Raw genomic sequence first — 15,571 nt, 5'->3', positions numbered from 1 at the left:
CAGCCCCATCAGCCATGAGGTGATGGGTATTTGATTTAGTGCATGGCTTATTACACCCCTCAATCTGAACCACGGTTCAAATGGTCTCTTCCCGATTTGTGTGGCACAAACTCAGGAAGCAGGTTAGTGATTGGGCACAAACATGCACTCGGTGTGTTTGTGGACCTTGAACATTTGACACTAAAACTGCTCCCCAGTGGTTCAATCACAAGCCTGCAGGTTTGACCTCATTCATGTCGGCATAGTGGGATTTCTGCCAGTGTCTCGAGGTGTGCGGCACCTTTTCACCATGGTGGATCGCTTCACCAGGTGGTTCGAAGCCGTTCAGCTCACTGTTGTCACCACCGACTCCTGCACCAGGGCCCTGGTCACAACGAGTGTAGTTTGCTTCTGCTTCCCAGCAAACATTACTTCCAACAGGTTGGCCCAGTTCACATCCAGCCCATGGGCAGCATTGACCAGTCTGCTGGGAACCCAACTACACCACACCACTGCCTACTACCCGCAGTTGAATGACCTCGTCAAGCATTTTCACAGGCATCTCAAGTCAGAGCTCATGGCCAGATGACCCAATTGGGTGGACGAGCTTCCCTGGGTCCTTCTCAGGATCTGCACTGTATCCAAAGAAGACCTACAGTCATTATCGACAGAACTGTTGTACAGCACCCCCCCCCCAGCGGTCCTCGGTGAGTTTCTCCCCACCCTGAGGGGGCAGAAGACCAACGGCATGGAAGTTCTACAAAAACTCCGCAACAGACTTAGTAATCTAACGCCCACCCCGCCTTCCCACCACGGCCAGTCACCCACCTCCATCCCCAAGGACGTTTTTGTCAGACGGGGTGTGCACCGCCTACTGCTTTAACAGCTGTACGAGGGGCCATACAAAGTGCTGCGTAACAATGGGTCCACCTTCACATTGAACATTGGGGGAAGAGAGGAACTTTTTACGATCGATTGCCTGAAATGAGCCCATCTGGACTTAAAACAACTAGCCACCGTGCAACCGGCCTAAACACAAGATTGTACAGTCTCTGAACTATGGGGACACTACTGCTGGTTCAGGAGGGGGGGGGGTGGGGAAATGGTTTGTGTGGCGATCCACACGCTTGATGGTCAAGCGAACCGGCTCCAAGTGTAACGCGTACGCCATCGGAGCAGCCGCACCTAAGATGGCCCTGTGCGACCTTCTCTTCCATTAGGAGCAAGGAGCCCGCATGTGTGCAAGCTGTGCACTTGCGTAACTTTGACGTGACTTCCGGGGGGAGTTTCAAGCGCCTTAAGAACGTTGCAATTGAGACAAAATAAACGAGTTCTGGACGAACCCGCTGATTACTGATCTCATCTTTCGCTCCACTAGCATAGACACTGCACTGTGGTCATTTATGAGTTTGACCCTTTTAAAATTGCCATGACTCGATGTGATTTTGCTTCTGTTGAACAGGTCTATCTGATGAAATGTTAGAACTTTAACATTGATTATTAGGGAGGAAGTCTTAAAAGAGTAAATTTTTTGCAGATCATTAAGTTTCCTATATTGATTTTGGGGTAAATATTATTGAAAGGTGGTAGTTATTCTGAAAATATTAATTTCTGAGAGTAAAGTATAGATTCAACTTCTGGAGAATATAATACCTCTGGTAACTTTTTCCCCTCTGTCCAAAAATAAAGCACAAAATAGCAGCTCGCTACTGTAGATTTTAAGACTCATGGAATCTTTATTTTGTATAAAAGATTGATGATTAATTTTGCAGCGATTCAGGATGTTTACATGAGGTGCAAAGATAGTACAAAATTAATAGCAGTAATAATGCCCAGTTATTAGAAAGTAATGATCTAGCCAAATACAAATAATTGACCACAACATTTCATGATGCATTGTTTCAACTTTTTAATTAACTCCTCTGAAGTATTCTACATATCTGAAAATATTTTCTTGCATTCCAAGTCCAAAACATTCCAAATTTAAAATGCTAGAAACTCACAAATTGCAACAAGTATTCAAATTTTCAGCAGAAGGATGTGACTTCAAGTGTCTGGCCTCCTCTTGGAGTGGGAAAAGCATCCTGAAAATGTATCCTGCTTTAACAATGTACAGGTATGAACTTTTAAAGTGGTCATGATGCAATTGTAATCCCACATCTCAGTTGATTGCAATCTAAAATATCCTTTCAGCAAAGTTGGAAATATTGTTGCTACTAATAAATGTGAAGCATTTGAAAAACCATACGTTGTGGAAAATTACCACCAAATAAAATTGTGACTAATTAACATTAATTTTCCTGATTTATTTTTATTGCGTCCTATGCATGATCAATATTTGATATTATTAAAATGCATATATCAATATATGTATATTGACCCATTATTTTTTCAGTTGATGATTGATACTCCCACAAGTCCTTTCACCAGTGGTCTGCCATTATTTTTTGTAATTACAGTAACAGCAATCAAACAGGTAAGAAATACAGCTAATATTCAATGTATTAATCAATCAATACATTTTTGAAATTCTATTTTAAATAAGTTTTACCATGATAAGAACCCTTAATAATTTGATAATCCTATAAAATTAGCAACTAAGACATTTGAGGAAAATAATTCAGTAAAATCCCTGGCATCTGGAATTCGAGGAACCAGCAAAAATTGGTGAAGATGGGAGCAAACCTTTAGCCAGCGGCACGCTCTGGTCGTGCCCTACCCACAGCAGTAGTTTCAATAAAGTTGTGTTTGAATAAAGTGGCAACATCCAAGCTGAAGAGCCCATTGATGCTGGGGCGACTCTACCAAAGTGTCTCACTATCCCTACCTAGCAAAGAGTCTTTATCTTTAGTATATTAAGTATATTAGTAAGGTTTTGTCTGTAAACTTGGGGGAGGGGCGGTTAATTATGACAGCGTCACAGCGTAGTGGCTAATGCTGTTACAGCAACAACAACTGGGGTTCAAATTTAAATGTTGTCAGTTACAGGAATTACTTGAAGAACGTGAACTACATAATTAAGGATTAGGGTACTTTTTTTCCAAATTACTTTACATTTTTTCTTATTTTGAATTTCCAGATAACTGGAAAATTTGCATATCAGGTATCAGCAATCCCCGTAGGTGCTGGATACTAGGGATTTTACTAGAATTTCTTATCATTTCAGATCTCCAGCATTGCAGCTTTTTTGTTTCTTCTGGATCCTCCACTTTCCTTCTACCTTCCAAAGATATTGATTAATAGGTTAATTTGTCACATTGGTATATTTGGGCATCGTGGGCTGGAAGGGCCTGTTACCATGCTGTATCTTTAAATTAATGTGCCTTTTTGAAATCAGTGTAAGCAAAAGTTCTAATTTTATCTCTTGCCTGCATCATAAACTTGTATTTAATAGAAGTTGTTCAGTTACAATTTGTTTACTTCCACTTTAAGTAAAAGGATGACGATCACATTGTAAGCATTTGGAGGAATCTGAGTTTTGTATTTTTTTTTCTCACTTTATGCCCTAAAATTACTTTGACTTTCTGCCAGTGCTGCTGGTTGTAATGAAAACGTGATGTTTTGCATGTACTTATTTCATTAGTGCTAATGTATTTTTATCTTTTGATCAATAGTCTTATTCATTAATTGCAAGAGCCATACTGCCTCTTGGGGCAATTTCACTGTTTGGATTTATAGACTAGCATCAAATTAACCAGAAATCTATCACAAAACCCAAAATTTGACCTATATGGCATAACAACGCAGAATCTAACAGAATACGGATTCAGATTTGTGCAATATTAACAAATATCAGTACATTTTTAGTTTAAAGTTTTGATTACTTTGCTTAGATAAAAGTTTTAATTATGTGGGAAAGTGCATTTTTGTTTCATCTGCAACTTGGGTTAAATATTGTACTTTGAGGATTGCTACTTAATCTCGTATTTGAATGCATTAGTGCAAGTGATCGGAGAAGTTATTTTTTAAACCCTTAAAAATGAGCTGTTCCACTGAATCATAAATTCATGGTGACTTCATATGGAGTCTTAATAACATTTAAGAGCAAAATGTGTGTGAGCACTTACCTCTTCTTTCCCATCTTATTAAAGAAAGTAAAACCTAAATGCAGATATAGTCACGTCTTAAAAGTTCCAATGTGGATATTAGCAAGGAAAGCTGAAATTGTGTATGCATTTAATTAATTGTATCTTGTTTTATACTTGAAATGCTGAAATAATAATTACAGTACTTGCACATTTTCAAATAGTATGCAGATAGAGGATGGGAATTTGAGAACAAAATATTGATAGCTTATTTGTTTTAAATCTATTTGGCCTTACTTTTGGCATAGAACATGCATGATTTGACAGGATTTTTTTGTCAATTTTGTTTGTATATCAGGGCTATGAGGACTGGTTACGGCATAAAGCAGACAATGAAGTCAATAACACTCCTGTGTATGTAATTCGAAGTGGTAGACTTGTCCAGACAAGGTCACAAAATATCAGGGTAAGTCTGACAATTTTGGACTAGAAATGAAATTGATGTGAGTGCAACCTACTTCAAAAATGATTGCAGGTAAAACTCCATAGATCAACATTTCCTCCTTCCTGCACACACACAAATATTTTGCATTAATTTATAATATTCATATATGTCTTATTTGTATTTCCTTCAAATAGATTAACAACAATGAACTCTTCTTCATTTTGTAAGCAATTCATCACTTTTTGTGTCATTCATACCCAAGGTCTGTCACTGGCATTTTCTTTGTTCCCTTCATCTGTCTGCCCTCTCCGTACCATAAAATATTAAAATGATTCTTATGAAAGGTCATCATTTGGAAATGTTTCTCTGTCCAGTTGCTGCTTGATCTTGTGGCTATTTTCAGTATTTTCTAATTTTTTTTAATTTTAAACCCAGCAATTGCATTTTATTTTGCTTTTTGATATGCATGAAAACCAGAATTATATATGCAACATTCACATTGCGGTCTAATTAGTTTTGTACATTGCCCTGACACAACCTCCTTATTCTTGTTTTTTTTTTTGTGCCTTGACTCATAAAGGAATAGCCTATCACATGCCTTTTTTAAATTCATTTATTGGCCTCCCCAGCTAATTGTAATGTTCTGTGGACATGTATATCCAGATTCCTTTTTTTTCCCTTCCAATTCCGCATTCTACCACAAATTATGCACTCTTCATCCTTGTGTCAACTTCCTAAATGCATTGCCACATGCCTATCTGGCTTAACTTTCATTATTTTTCTGCATGACGATCATATATCCACCATCCTCAAGTCTAAAACTTCCCTCCCTTCGCTATCAACCATGTGATCAGACTTTAATGGTCTTTTACATCAAAACCATTAAAATGTAAATAAAACCAGAGTCCTGGGCCCTGGGAAGCTCAACTAGAAACAATTTTCCAGTCACAAAAATGTCAGGCATTACCCTTCTTGCTTCAGTGACAATTTTGAATTCAATTTCACATGGGATAAAACTTTTGTGACCATCCTGTCATCAACAATATTGTCAAAAGCCCTGCCAGAATCCATGCAGATGAAATCAAATGCATTACCTTTTGTTACCACCTCAAAAAATCTAATCCAATCAGCCAAACAGATCTTCAGGAAAACTGATTCCTGTGCTTAATTGTACAAAGCTTTCAACTAACCCTGCAAATTGATTCCAAAACTTTGCCTGTCACTGTGAAAAGGTGAAATCTTGAAAATGTTAAATCCTGTTGCTCTGGAAGTAGGAGAAGCCTTTACTGGAAATGAGTTAGCTTTATGGTCACAGGTGTATGCAGAGGTTACTGATGGAGAGTTGCAGGGCAAGTGACCATGATTATTTTTTCTCTTCTTTCTCCCCTTCCCCTCCCCACCACTCTACTGAATATTTTCATTAGTAACAGAGGCATTGGAATTGCTTTGCCTCACTTTTTTTCTAGTATAGTTGATTGAATGTCATCCCTATCATTTTCCTTGCTAAAATTAATACTGCACCAAGCAAATTTTTGTTCCATATCCTATGTTCTATTGTATTCTATTGTACATTATGTATATGGTATTTCTTAATCTTAAATTATTGAAGGATTAGGGCACAACATCTTAAAGTAATTCAAATGTGAAATCTGCAAGTTTTTCCATACAAGTGTAGTTAATATTAGGAAGGTTATTGCTTGGTCAATTAGTATTTTAAAAAGAAGGGTCTTTTAATTTTTGAGTGATGGGAGCATTGGAGTGTCAAGCAATAATACTGCAATGGTATAAATTGAGTTGCAGGTAACCTTTATGTAATTGGATTTCTTAGGATGCCTGATAGGTTGCATAGCCTACATGAAACTGAATCTATGTAGGAGCAACAGTGTAATGGCTATAAAATTGAATTAGTACCGAGAGGTTGGGTTGAAACTCTGTGCTGAACAGTTCACTAAAACTTGTGCAAGTTGTGTATTGCATAATCTAAACTACTTCAATAATTTACTAAACAAAAGGAACTGTTTGAAACTTCAATGTGATACTAGACTTGTATTGTTGATTGCTTGTGTCCCCATCAAACCACTTGGTTGTGAAGCACATCAAGCCAAAGTTTGCTATTGGTTTCTCAAACTAATGTTCTAATGTTGAGTTTTTAAAATTGTTTCCTTTTATTTCTTTCTGTAGGTTGGTGACATTGTCAAAATTGAAAAAGATCAAACATTCCCGACAGATTTAGTGCTGCTGTCAACTGACCGAGCAGACGGGACATGTTATGTCACTACAGCAAGCTTGGATGGAGAAACTAATCTGAAGGTTGCTTTTTTTTTTCTTTGCATGAGAAATCTATTTTGGATAACTATCTAGGATAGAAATAGATGTCCAAGTCTAATGCATTAGTAAAATCAGCTGCAAGAGTGTCTGAAAGATTTAAGATGACATTTTTAAAGCAAAACTGTTTCAACACAGTACATATTTTGAGTGGATGTTTCTTTCCAAGTCTACCCTGTAGATTAGTTTTGATACTTGCACTATTGGAACAAAGACACTTTATTTGCCCCTGTGCTCTACAGTTTTAAATTTGTAATATTACGAGCTCCCATTTTAGTGAAATGGGATTATCACTGTAAGGGATAGTATAGATGGGGACTGGATGGTCACAATTAACATTTCACACAACACAAGTCACAGTCCAGCGATAATTCAATACATTTGAAGAACTGAGGGAAGGTTTGTCATAGTCTGTTCCAGAATTTGATACCATTTGCAGACATTGTGATTTGTTCTGACTGCTGAAGAGAAAGCAGCTTTTTTGAAGCAGCTCTTGTGGCCAGCCATTTTTGTGTAATTCAGACCAAAACGTGCTCTGTGAATAACTGGGCCTTTTCAGTGGATTGGCCTGTGCCAGGAGGGTCCTTTTGGGAAGCCAAGTGCTTCATTTTGATTGTAACTAACAGTGGAGGTCACTTGGAGAGGCCAGTGCCACGGTCTTGAAAGCTTTGTGGAGACCACCCAGTTCAAGGACTTAACATCTGTGTTTATGAACTATTGTCTTCTCTTACTCACTCAGACACTTCTGACACCACGTAATGCTTGTTCTTTCAAGAAGAACTACTTTACGACAGTTTAACATTTAACGGACTTTATTTTCCTTGAACTGCTTCAACCGACTTCCAGCAACAATGCCCGTGACCTCCCCCCCCCCCCCAAACAACACACATTGCATGCTGGTACAATAGGGACACTCAAAAGAATCTTAGCTAGGTACATGGATATAAGAAATGGGTCATTATGGGAGTGAGGCAGAGAAAAATTAGTTTGTTGTTAAGTAGGTTTGCACAACATTGTCAGCTGAAGATCCTGTACTGTGTGTAATGCTCTGTTTTCTAAGTGAGACTCATGGCCACAATAATCGCTCTACATTCAGTGGGCTGAAGGGCTGGTTTCTAATCTGTACAATTTTGAATTCCATGCTTCCAGAGATATTATTCCAAAGTTATAATCTGAAAGAAATGTATCCTATCCAAGGAGAAATTTTGAAAATTGACAAAAATGTTTGATTATGGAATTTAGTATGAAAATAAATCTTAAAGGTGAGGGAAGTAAAAATATTTGCATCACTGGAAACTGCCTTAGTGAAAGAATTAGATTTTGAAATGGTATTGCCTCAGTATTATTTCTCTATGGATGTACAGGTATGACCGAAACGGAAGATTTTTATTGCATGTACAGTATATTTTCAGGTGTTTATCTTAGTTTAAGTTTGAAATTTTACTGTATGTTTTACTTAAAAATACAGAGATTGTCCTCCAGCAGAATTTCAGCAATCCCGCTAAAAGGGTATTTGACAGAGGGAGCGGCTCGGGGAAAGAACAGCAGCACGACTTGGGTGGGCGAGCAGGGAGAGAGCGGCGGTGCAATTTGGGCAGGCGAGCGGGTAGAGAGTGGTGGCACGACTCAATCTTTATCTCACTTCATTTACCACCTCCTCCAATCCAGCACTGCCGCATCCCCCCCACCCCCTCAATTACTTAAAAGTACTGCCGTTTTAATATTCCGTTATCCGATAAATTCTGAAATCCTACTAAAGTAGTTTTGCTAAATTATGGACGATAAAATGCAGATGGGGAGAATGAATGAACTTTCTGAAACATATCAATGTTACTAGTCTTGAGAAAATTGAAAGGAAATAACCCTTTTAATAATTCATTTTAATTTTACACTTCGTACTCTCTTTTAGACCCATCGTGCAGTTCCAGAAATAGCAAAGTTGCAGACTGTTTTTCAGCTCGACAAACTGAGGGCTGTCATAACTTGTCATGGGCCTGAGCCAGATTTATATAGGTAAGATCAAAGCTATCTGAATAAATGTCTGGTATTTGTGAATGTATGTGTTAAGTTCTTTAGCAAGTATTAGTTTTATTTGTGAAACTATTTTCTCTGTATTAATATTTCTGTATCTTTTCTTGTTCGCAGATTTGTTGGACGGATTACGATAAAAAGCACACAAGGTGAAATAGTGAGGTATGAGAATCTTTATCATTCACTTTTATGTGACACTAATGAAAATGTTCTTGGCAAAAATTAACTGCAAATTCTCAAATTATAAAATGGGTTTTTAAACAAACCAAGTTCATGAATATTTTGCAAACACAAAATGCACAGGACGACTTTTTTTTCCCAGAAGGTTTGCTTCCTGAAAAATAATTGTGGATTATGATAGACAGTTTCAAGCTGAACATATTTCAGATTTGCTATGTCACGTAGGTAGTTGGAGAAACTTTAACTTTTATTGAATTTGATATGTTTAATCACATAATGATGCTGACACATTGGTTAATTAAACTGACCTAAAAATATTTTGCCACTGATTTTCATTTGTAGTCAGCATCTGATGCATTTTGTGTCAGCATCCAACATAGGCAGCCAGCATTGATGGTTTCCAGTTACCTGATGACGGCTTTTCCATGGTCACAATGTCCTGGTGAAATTGTTCATCACTGACTGCACCAAGATCAGCAGAGAAGTCCAAGTGCGAATGCAGAAAATGAATTATTCAATGATTTGGTGCACCATGGTTTTGTATGCTTGAAGTATGATGTTCATCAGCTAGATGTAGTTTGGTGCTCTGTGGTTGTCAAGAAAATTTTCATCCTCTTTCAATGCCTTCCATGCATGCCCAGGCCTAAGACAACATTTGCATAGTACCTGTGCTTGGACTGACCAAAACAGCTTGCTTTGTGGGCAATATACAGTGGACTTAAAAATATGACATGAAATCACAAAATAGGTTGTATCTAAAATCCAGTATGTGATGAGAAAATTTTAAGGTGATTCTCATATCAGCAACCCAAAATCCATTAAATATTCCAAAATTGTTCAGGAAGCAACATCTTCATTTTTCAGTGATATTGAAGGAAAAAAATAGTCTTGTTTATAAAGGAACGCAGCTAAGAACTTGCTGATTTTTTAATTTTTATTTCTCATTTGCACTTTATTTACCAAGCAGCTGAACATACCATTCAGCAAAGTCCACTCAACAATTTCATTTTATTTTGCAGGTGAATTTATTTAAGATAGTTACAACTGTGAAAGTTTTGTACTTTCTTTTTCCTTTCAGCATAAATACATCTACATTAAAATAACTGTGCCAATTTTTAACTGCTTTCAGATATATTGAACACTGTTACATTTAATGTTTTTATTTAAAAAAAATTCATTACATAATCTTGAAGCAAATGTTTTAACGTTTGAAATTAACCATTGATAAAGGATAACCACTTTTGTTTCCTCAGACCACTGGGAGCAGAAAACCTTCTGCTTAAAGGAGCAAGTTTGAAAAATACCAGCCAAGTTTTTGGTACCAAGATTTATTATTCCTATTTGTGTTCTAATCAAATTCAATTAATTTTGATGAGAATCTGTATTAACTTGACAGATTTTGAAAAATTGCTGTCAGTTTGTCAAGAAATAATTGTGAACTTTTACATTAATAATTATGTATACTGTGCAGTTGTCAGAAACAAGTTCCCAAAGGAGCCTTTTCTTGATAATCATATCCTTCACTGGTTTACAAGAAGTTAGACTAACTGAAGTCATAGGTTGGTTATAAGTTGTCTTTATATTGCCTACATTTTTCTATTTTGTGTACAGATATGAATAATTCAGATGAATGTTTGCAAAGCTACACTTCTCCTTCAGAAGTGTTGCATTCTGCATTGTGGCTTTGTATTCTCAGGTATCAGCAGTTGTCTCTTCTTACAACAGCAATACATATATATGCAGAAGTTTTATCCTTTGATTATTTCTGGCAAAAGTCACTTTGATTTAATAACTAATACAATTTGAAACTCACAACGTAACATAAAAAAAGCATAACGATCTATCTTAGGCATTTGTTTAGAAGAGCTGAAGCAATGCAGTTTTCAAGGAATGAAACACTAAAGTCTCCACATTCTGTAATTGTAGTAAAAACTCAGAAACGCTGCAGGAACTCTGCAACTGCAGAGGTGGAGGAAAGGAAAGGGTGAGAGAGAGAGGTAGAGGAAAGGAGAAAAGTCTGGGCACCCTCCAACTGGATGGCATTACATTGACCTCTGGTTTCCGTGCCCCCCCCCCCCCCACTATCCCTACTTCTCCTTTCCTCCACCTCTGCATTCACAGAGCATCCCCTCCCTAATCATTTCTCACCTTTCCTGTCCTCCTATCCATGTCCAATTATCACCCTTTGGTCTGTTGGTTTGTGCTCTTTCTTTCCTTCTCACCAACCTTTTAATTCAGATGCCTACCTGCTTTTTCTTTGTACCTTGAAGAGCTAAGGCCCAAAGCGTCAGTTATGTATCTTTACCTCCAATGGATGCTGTGAGACCTGCTGAGTTCCTCCAACATTTCTGTGTTTTAATGCAGTTTTTAAGACCAGGCAGTCATGTATAACTGAGTCAGGAATGCTGTTATTAAAATACTATGAGTTCAAATATTAAGTACAATACTTCAGTTATTCCAACTTAAGGCAAGATTTAGAAGCAATTCATAGATGGTTAGCCCCAGCAGTTGGTAATGTGCTGCTAAAGATGTATGTAAATGGCTATGTTTTTGTTATTAGCAGCTGGATTTTTATTTAAATGCTCTATTTCTTATCACCAATAAACTGATGAAAAGCTCATTCCAGAAGTTCATAAAATTTCCAAAAAAAATAGAATAATGATATTTATAGAAAGACAAGAAATATCAAAACAATTCAGCCATCTGAACTCTCAAATTCAAGGAGATTGTGATTGATCTCCTTGTCCAGCTCTTATAGCCCTTTATTCCTTTAATGTCTAGGCATCTGTTTTGAATGCAGTCAATGACAAAGCCTTCACAATACTCCAGGCTACAATTCTAAAGATTCACTACCTTCTGAGTGAAGATAATTCTCCTTGTTTCAGTCCCAAATGGTCTAACCCTTGTTAGAAAAACTGTCTCCGAGTTCTAGGTGCCACACCAGCGAAACGTCCTTCTTGTGTCCACCTTTGAGCTCTCCAAAAAATTTGTTCTTTTGAAATCAGATTGTTTTTTTTAAACTCCAAAGATTCGAGGCCTAGACCATTTGTTCTTTCCTCATATGGCAAACATGAACTGTTTTGCTGAATCTCTGTTAAGCTCACTTTCTAGTGAAAATACATTTCCTTGGGAAATTATACCAAATCTGTATTCAATGCTCAGTTCTTTACTCATTTAAAATGTACATAACTGTAAGATGGTCATTTTTTTATTCAAATCATTTTGAAGTAAAGGTCAACTTCATTTGTCTTCCTAATTTGATAATCATAATGAGTTATTGTCATATATACAGTGTACCAAAATTCTTGTTAAAGGCAAATGCATATTTCATTTAAAAAAATACAATTAAATTCAATTATTTAAATTTATGCATTGTTAATATGCATCAAGAAATTAATTTCCTTGTGTATTTTCATATTATTTTTCAATTACTTGTGTACAAAGATGCCCATGTCACTTTGATTATTGGCATTTCTCACTTACCATTTTAAAAATATTCTACAAAAAGGAATAAGGTAATGAAAATGTGTACAGTAATTCTATAATTTTAATTTTGAAAAATGTATTACCTCAGAAACAAAAAAAAATTAAATGGCCAGTGAAAAGCCAGTGAATGTTTTGAGGCTTTGTATGAGAAGCTATTCTGTTTGACCAAACAGCATTGGATGCTGCAAGACCTGCTGAGTTTCTCCAGCATTTCTGTGTTTTTACAACAGTATTTATGTGCCAAGTAGAAAATTAGTCTCTGCTGGAAATTGCTGAAGTTCTGTTCTATGAAGTTGCAAACCAATATAATTTGTATTAATCTACATGTTACTGGAAACAAATATTGTAACACTTAAATCCTTTCTCTTGTTGTGGTAGGTGACTTGCTTGCAAATACCACAGATATAATTTGATATGAAAATGGGTAAATAGGGATCATTCCTATCCTTGCAAACCAGTTTTTGATATAAAGATTTCTCCACTCTGTATCCCTGAATAAATTTATTTTAACTCTATCTTGACTATGCATTCTTAATTCCAAATATGTTCTTCTCATTTTGAAGAATTGGTGATTTTGAGGCTACCTTTTTTAAAAAAAAACTGCAAAATGTCAGTTAGGATTAGTTGTTAACATTAGAGCCTATCTCCTGAAATAAAAAGCCTAAATTCTTTCTCATTTTATTGAATAATTTATTAAAAGACCAATGCAAAATGCAAGTGGACCAAACTGGCTCTAAATCTCTTATTTGTGAATGGATTTCTCGTGATTAAAAACTTGGGCAAAAGTAACTTATTTAATCAGAGTGCCACATCTGAAACAGTAACTTAGCAAAACTGTTATTTCAGGAATCCTGAATGATAATCATTTCAATCAGAAGTGGCTTAATTTTAAAAATGGTAAATGGAAGAACACCATTAATTGGTTCTGAGATCTTGCCACACCTCAAGGAAAAATGTGTGAGAAATATTATTAGAAATATTGTTTCAAGAACCAATTTCTAGTTCTTGTGGTTTCGAGGCAATTGATTTTGGCTCAGCACCTAGATTGTGATGAAATGTTAATGGGAGCAGGTAAATCATCTGCTCACAACCCAGTAATTGTGGCAATTGCTTTGAATCAAATAACAGGGAAAAAAACTAGATATTTACAGATTACATTATATATTGGGATTTTCTCTGGTAGAAAAAAATCTTCTGTATTAAGTAATTGTCCAATGTATTTACTTTTTTAATAGCAAAGTTTTGACTCTTTTAAATTAATATGGAAGTGTACCATTCAGAGATTTACTGACACACGATCATGAATTCTCTCATTTTTGCATTAGTAAAAATGCTTCTGATTTTCAGGTGTGGCTGTTTACACAGGAATGGATGCTAAAATTGCCTTGAATTATAAGAGTAAATCTCAGAAACGTTCCTCTGTAGAAAAGTAAGTTTATTTTCATTAAATTCAAGGACAAGAATTGAGTGTTTCTCTTGAAAAATGAGCAAGCAAGTATTGAGGAATGAAGCATAAATGCCATTCTGTCAATTTAATTTGCCTTAAAATCAAAATGTATCAGCTGGTCGGGCAGTATCTACAGATCCAGCAACCTATCTGATGAAAGGCACATTCATTTTTTTTATTGCAATCTTTTGCTTTTTAAATTGAGTTTGTCACTCCTGTATTCCAGTCAAACTATCTCAGAACTAATAGCATTTTGTTCCCCCACAACAATTTCTGCTTTTGCATCTGTTAATATTAGCATTTTAATATTTTGTACATCATTCAGTGAAATCACCACATTTTGACAGTCGAACTTTTTTTGGGATTTATTTTATACTAATGAACTTTATAAATCAAAGCATAGAATACAGGAGTTGGGAAGTGATGTTGAAACTGTTCAAGGCATTGGTGAGTCCAAATTTGGAATACTGTGTGCAGTTCTGGTCACCGAATTATAGGAAGGATATCGACAAGGTAGATAGAGCGCAGAGAAGATTTACAAAAATGTTACCAGGGTTTCAGAATCTAGATTACAAAGAAAGATTGAGCAGATTAGGTCTTTATTCTTTGGAGCCCTGAAGATTGAGAGAGAATTTGATAGAGGTATTTAAGATTATGAGGGGGATAGATAGAGGTGACGTGGATAGGCTTTTTCCTTTGAAGGTAGGAGAGATTGAAACAAGAGGTCATAGGTTAAGGTTAGAAGTAACATGAGGGGGAACTTCTTTACTCAAAGAGTGATGGCTGTGTGGAATGAACTTCTGGAAAAAATAGGGGCAGCAGAGTCCATTTTGTCATTTAAGGAAAAATTGGATAGGTATATGGATGGGAGGGGAATGGAGGGTTATGGGCAAGGTGCAGGTAGGTGGGACTAGAGGAGAGTACTTAGTTCGGTGCAGACTAGAAGGGCTGAAATGGCCTGTTTCCATGCTGTAATTGTTATATAGTTATTATTCATTAATTGAATATAACCTGAAAAATATTCTGATTTGGACCCATAGAACAATTACGGCACAGAAACAGGTCACCTCAGTCCCTCTAGCCTATGCTGAACTATTTTTTTCCCTAGTCCCACTGATCTGCACCGTCTTCCATACCTCTCTCATCCATGTACCCATCCAAATTCCTCTTAAATGTTAAAATTGAGCCTGCATTTATCACTTCACCTGGAAGCTCATTCCACACTCCCACCACTCTCTGTGTGAAGACATTCCCCCTCATGTAATGTTCCCCTTAAACTTTTTGCCATGTCCTCTGGTTTGTATCTCACCCACAATCAGTGGAAAAACGCCCATCTACATTTACTCGTCCATCACCATCATCATTTTAAATACCTCTTATCAAATCTCCCCTCACTCTTCTACGCTCCAGGGAATAAAGTTTAACCTTTCCCTGTAACTCGGTTCCTGAAGTCCAGGCAACATCCTCGAAAATCTCTGCACACTCTCACCTTATTGATAGCTTTTCTGTAGTTAGTTGTCCCCAGTGTTGTACAGCTTCAACACAACATCCCAACTCCTGTACTCAATACTTCGAGTTATGAAGGCCAATATGCCAGAAGCGCTCTCTACAAGCCTATCCATCTGTGAAGCCACTTTCAGGGAATTATATATC

At 36.7% G+C, this 15,571-nt stretch overlaps 1 protein-coding gene across 9 annotated transcripts in view; it reads left to right on the top strand.

The window, feature by feature from the left end:
- The window catches only part of atp11b (ATPase phospholipid transporting 11B), a 117,230-nt gene that overhangs the window by 13,445 nt on the left and 88,214 nt on the right, over nt 1-15,571 (top strand). For 8 of the 9 annotated variants that reach the window (XM_069897107.1, XM_069897103.1, XM_069897101.1 and 5 more), the window contains exons 4-10: nt 2,375-2,455; nt 4,363-4,470; nt 6,631-6,759; nt 8,684-8,787; nt 8,920-8,967; nt 10,239-10,303; nt 13,819-13,900. In XM_069897107.1, the coding sequence (XP_069753208.1) occupies nt 2,375-2,455; nt 4,363-4,470; nt 6,631-6,759; nt 8,684-8,787; nt 8,920-8,967; nt 10,239-10,303; nt 13,819-13,900 (617 nt within the window). Of the gene's footprint in view, nt 1-1,926; nt 2,096-2,374; nt 2,456-4,362; nt 4,471-6,630; nt 6,760-8,683; nt 8,788-8,919; nt 8,968-10,238; nt 10,304-13,818; nt 13,901-15,571 lie in introns of those variants that run through there. The other variant, XM_069897108.1, reaches the window with a different exon arrangement.

Source organism: Narcine bancroftii, chromosome 9 (assembly GCF_036971445.1).
Source record: "Narcine bancroftii isolate sNarBan1 chromosome 9, sNarBan1.hap1, whole genome shotgun sequence".
Lineage (NCBI taxonomy): Eukaryota > Metazoa > Chordata > Chondrichthyes > Torpediniformes > Narcinidae > Narcine > Narcine bancroftii.
This window is presented reverse-complemented; position numbering and strand designations above follow the sequence as displayed.